At 31.7% G+C, this 5,107-nt stretch overlaps 1 protein-coding gene across 1 annotated transcript; it reads right to left on the bottom strand.

The window, feature by feature from the left end:
• Positions 1-729: 729 nt before the first annotated feature.
• LOC119834657 (WW domain-binding protein 4) lies at positions 730-4,356 on the bottom strand. The gene is made up of 7 exons (XM_038359084.1): positions 4,095-4,356; positions 3,730-3,802; positions 3,194-3,385; positions 2,535-2,676; positions 1,428-1,518; positions 1,184-1,354; positions 730-936 (listed from the first exon to the last, which is right to left on the bottom strand). Coding segments are annotated over exons 1-7 (861 nt in total). The 5' UTR covers positions 4,097-4,356; the 3' UTR covers positions 730-746.
• Between the last annotated feature and the right edge of the window lie 751 nt (positions 4,357-5,107).

Below are 5,107 nucleotides of genomic sequence, written 5' to 3'. Positions count from 1 at the left end.
TTTTTAACAAATAGAAGGCGTTTGAGTAGTCCCAATTTATTATGACTCTTCCTGACATCTATTGGCGAATAACAATACTATAAATGCGAAAGTTTGTGAGGATGGATACATATGTATGTGTGCGTCTGTTACTCTGTCACGCAAAAACTACTGAACCGATTGCAATGAAATTTGCTTCGTAGATAGCTGGACAACTGAAATAACACATAGGCACTTTTTATACCGATATTCCTACGGGATACGGACTTACGCGGTTTCAACCGCGGGTCACAGCTAGTATTTATTTTACTCATTACCTATAACACTGTAGTTAATAAAGTGTTGTTATTTGTTGTGTTGTAAATCGTAATGTTGATAGTTCCTGAGTAACAAAACGGATTATGTACCTACAATCCTTAAAGATTTTCTTAAAAATAAATGAAGATCCAATGTAAGGGTCCAGTTTCGATTTTGCAATTTTATTCATTTTCTCGTTCCTACTGTCGCCACAAACGTCAATTGGGAAACACTGAAAATCAGTGCTGTAGTATTTCCCAAGTGTTATCCCTATCCAGAATACAATACACACAGGTATTTTTTTTAATTCTGTTTTTTTTGAGCTTTGACTTTTTTAATCGTATGTTAGTTTAGATGTAATATTTTTATTTCCTTTTGTGCAAATTGATCTGTTCCGATTTTTTTTTAAGAATAGATGCCGATACGAATAGATATTACAAAATAAAAAGAAGCTTTATACAAATAATTGTTTATTCATCATCTATTTTTTGTCTCATGTTTCGTTTAGCATTATTGATTTTTCTCTTCTTGAACTCCACTGGTCCTTCCCCAAGGGACTCAACACGTTTTTCTTTAAAACGTACAATTTCCGGTTGCACAACAACAGGTGGTACAAAAACTTCCTTCTTTGGCAATTGTAAATCTATTTTTTCAACTGGTCTGTAAAGAAATAAATTAAGCGGTTAGATATTAAATAATTAATATGGATGGATGGTTGTATGGATGGATGGATGGATGGTTGGATGGATGGATGGATGGATGGATGGATGGATGGATGGATGGATGAATGGATGGATGTATGGATGAATGCATGGATGGATGGATGGATGGATGGATGGATGGATGGATGGATGGATGGATGGATGAATGGATGGATATATATTCACAGATTGAAATGAATACCTACTCATGAACTATTGTTTCCCATTTTCCATAAGGTTTACTACTTCTTGGTTCTGGACCATACAAAGGTACACTCACAGGAGGTGGTTTCTCCTTTTTAACTGCTAATTCTTTCATACTCTCTCTTGCTATGTGAGCTTTAACTTCAACTATGGCCTCTTTTTGTTTTTGCTTCCTAAAAAAAGCAACTTATGTTATTTAAAATAGCGTATGCTTCTAGCATATAAAAAATAGTGTAAAATAGTTACAGCAATTTTTTCTCCTTTTTGCTTTCCTTTAATTTCTTCTCTTCTTGCTGTGTAATGGATAGATAGTTGTCTGGTGCATCCCAAGCTGTTTCTGTAGGAAAACAACTTTTTATGTCAGGATGATAAATTCAATAAGGTGTAAACTTAAAAAAATTCAAAATTCCAAGCATTTTTTGTTGTTATAGAGATTGTGTTATGTGAAGAATGGGACGAGAAGAAATAAACCAAATTTAACAAATTTCAATCATTTCTATTATTTTTACCATTATGAAAAGAGTTTTTCTTTCTGATAACTTTATTTACAGATGTTTTACTACACCCCTAATTTTTTTATATTTTTTATGCAAAGACAATGTGATCTCAAAATAATATCATGCATAGTAATTAAAGCAATTATTAATAACAAAAGCTAAACAACTGTTTTTACCATCATCATCAATTGTCTTTAAAGTTTTGGCACCTCAAACTCACACTCAATATATTGTATGTTATTCATAAATAGAGAGTGAATTAATGGAAACCTAGTATTGTATTTGCACTAACCTATGGAAAACTAATATAAAGGTAAAAAGATAGTTTGATATCTGAGAAAGGGCATCAATAAGCTATACTGCTTTATCACAGGATAGGTGATTGGTCAATCAATGTGATGGATTAGATTTAGATAGGTTTGGTTCATTTAACAAATATTTTAATATGTTGTCGAATAGCCTGCAGTAGATGAAAAATTGGGAAAAGTAAGATATTGGCATAATACATAAAAGTAATATATTCGCATTATAAATTTAATTTGCATTGTATTGTGTGAATTTGCAAACATGTAATTTTGAATAAAAAATACAAATTTTAATCTTGCAAGTTAGATTATATCAACTGTTATATGTACAATTATCAGAAAATATAAATTACGAGTAGGTAGCCATAAATTAATAAAAGAAACAGTTTGCATTGATCTGTCATGTATCACTATACTTCCATATTTAACAATAATGTAACGGTTTTTATAATGTTACGGCAACAGATATATAATGTATAGATTTTAAAAAGTATATAAAATATGGCAGTTATATTAAGTTATGTTAATTATGGCTATATAATTTCAAATACCATTTGTTTGTGTGTTCCAGTAGTATGAGTTTCCATCTGCACCTTTAACTTCATGCCAAATGGGCTCCGCTGTGAGCCCGGAGGCAGTTACAACAATATCCTGGCTGCTATTACCACTCTGGCCAAGCATTTCATTAATATTCTGAAATATACAGTTTCTTTATAAATTTAACCGATTATTGTTGCTAGAAATTTCTTTTCATATATCCTTATTATCTAGTATCTAATATAGAATCATTCATACATTATTTAGGGTTATTGAATATGGAAACATCTCCATAATATGATTAATAAACTATTCTTCTTCCCACACACAACTTTGCTACCATTATCAAAGGAAATTTCCATGGAAATGAGTAAAATGTCACTCTATAATTATCTAACTTCTACAAAAAAATCATCTAATAGGATACACTACTATATTGTGACATAAAAGAAAAACAAACAAATACTTACTATAATAATATTAGTAAGGATGTTAAACAATTAATATGTTATATGTATGTTTTAATAGTATAAAGTTGACATGCCATGTTGATGAGCAAGTCAAAGTGAGTTAATTTAACATGGAACATCCTCTTAGCTAAACATTACAAAACATACACAACTTTTTACTTTTATATGATAAATAAGTTTTACTGATCATCTTTTATGATTACCTTAGAAGTCAAGTCAGCATTATTCTGAACATCTTTCAAATAAGCACTCATGGCAGCTTCTTCCATTTTTTTGATATCGTCATCTTGTTTTTCTTTCACCTTGAATTCTTTTGCACTCTTCTTACTAATTAGTGATATGTGTTTTTTAACACTTTCCTTGTGCCTTTTCCCATTTTCATGGAATGAAATTGACTGCAAAAAACATATATATGCATAAATTAATAACATAGTGTATTAAAATATAAATTAATAAATAGATTAGGCATTACTTCATTGGTTCATTGAATAAGCTCAATGTAATGTAAAATATGGAGTATCCTACTAATATTATAAATGCGAAAGTTTGTAAGGATGTGTGTGCATTTTTTGCTCTTTCACTCAAAAACTACTGAACCCATTGCAATCAAATTTGGTACGTAGACAGCTGGACAACTGGAATAACATATAGGCAACTTTATATCCCGATATTTCTACGGGTTACGGACTTACGCGGGTGAAACCGCGGGGTGCAGCTAGTTTATTATATTGCTACTTACAACTTTATTATCTGCTAACCAACACTTGCAAAATTCACAATATTTCCGGGCTTGTGATTTCCAATACTCAGTCCTGTAACAACAAAAGTGTGAATGAGATAGATCTTTTAAATTTTAGTACGTAATCTAAGCAAATCTATATGTCGTATTTCTTGTTATCTCATGCATAATTTGGATACAAGTTGCAAAGATTACGATTACCGAAAATATTATATAGTAGTAATAAGACAACATAACCTACTTTGCAACAACTTTGTACAATATTCAAAAATAAACAATGAACAAAATATAGAAATAATGTATCCTTGTTTGGTAATTTCGTAAAAGATAGAGGAATCAATGAATAGTAATTAGTTCTTACTTACATTTTGTCATAAAATTATGTTGTAATGCCTTTACATTTATTGTTTAAAGATGTAAAAAACTTGACACATATTATTTTAATTTAAAATTTACACATTCAAGAGAAATATTTTTAATTGGCTTATAATTGCTACATGTACAAATATATCCACATTTCACAATCTATTTATGTGAAATTGTGATTTCAAAAAATGAAAACAAATTCATCTCTTTTCTAAACACTTCATGTTACTGTGACCACAGATAAATGCGCTTGTTACACTACACTGAATTTAGTCATGACTGAATTTAGGAAAGTGTAATCTCGCATTCATCGAGTTTGAATTTTAGATGTCAGGATAGTTTGTAATAAACGGAATCATTATCACCCTAAGTAGAAGCTCTTAAGAAAGGTTCAATGTCATTTAGTTACGTTTTATCAACAGAGATCGGGATTATAAAGAACTGAATCTAACCGAGCAAAAAAGAGAGGCTGACTGACTGACTCACCGATCATCAAAAGTCCAAGGCACTTCTAGCAGACATAGAAGCTTCAAATTTAGAATTCAAATAGAGTTAAGTATCTTTATCATAGGAAAACCTGAATATGGTGAAATTTCGGCCCAGTTCTCTAAATATGAATAACTTTGTAATCTCATATAAATGTATAGGATTACAAGGTTACATTTGCAGTTAATGAATAATTATTACTGTATTATAGAAAACAGTAGGTGTAGTAGAATGATGTGGTAGTCGAGCACGCTTCGGCACGAATTGGGCCAACCCGCATCAGGGAAGTACCACACTCCCACAGAAGACCGGCGTGAAATAGCATACTGCTGTGTTTCGTTCGGTGAGTGGGGGAGCCGGAGGCCCATATCCCTTTTCTTACCCTTCCCAGTCCTCCATTGCCGACTGTGACATAAAAAAAATCAGGCATAGCGGAAGGGGGTATAGGGTAGGTATGGGTATCATGGGTTCATGGACTAAACGTCGTGAAACCGGACGTGGTTGTCATAGTGAAAATATTATGTCG

The sequence above is a fragment of the Zerene cesonia genome, chromosome 19 (genome assembly GCF_012273895.1).
Source record: "Zerene cesonia ecotype Mississippi chromosome 19, Zerene_cesonia_1.1, whole genome shotgun sequence".
Classification (NCBI taxonomy): domain Eukaryota; kingdom Metazoa; phylum Arthropoda; class Insecta; order Lepidoptera; family Pieridae; genus Zerene; species Zerene cesonia.
This window is presented reverse-complemented; position numbering and strand designations above follow the sequence as displayed.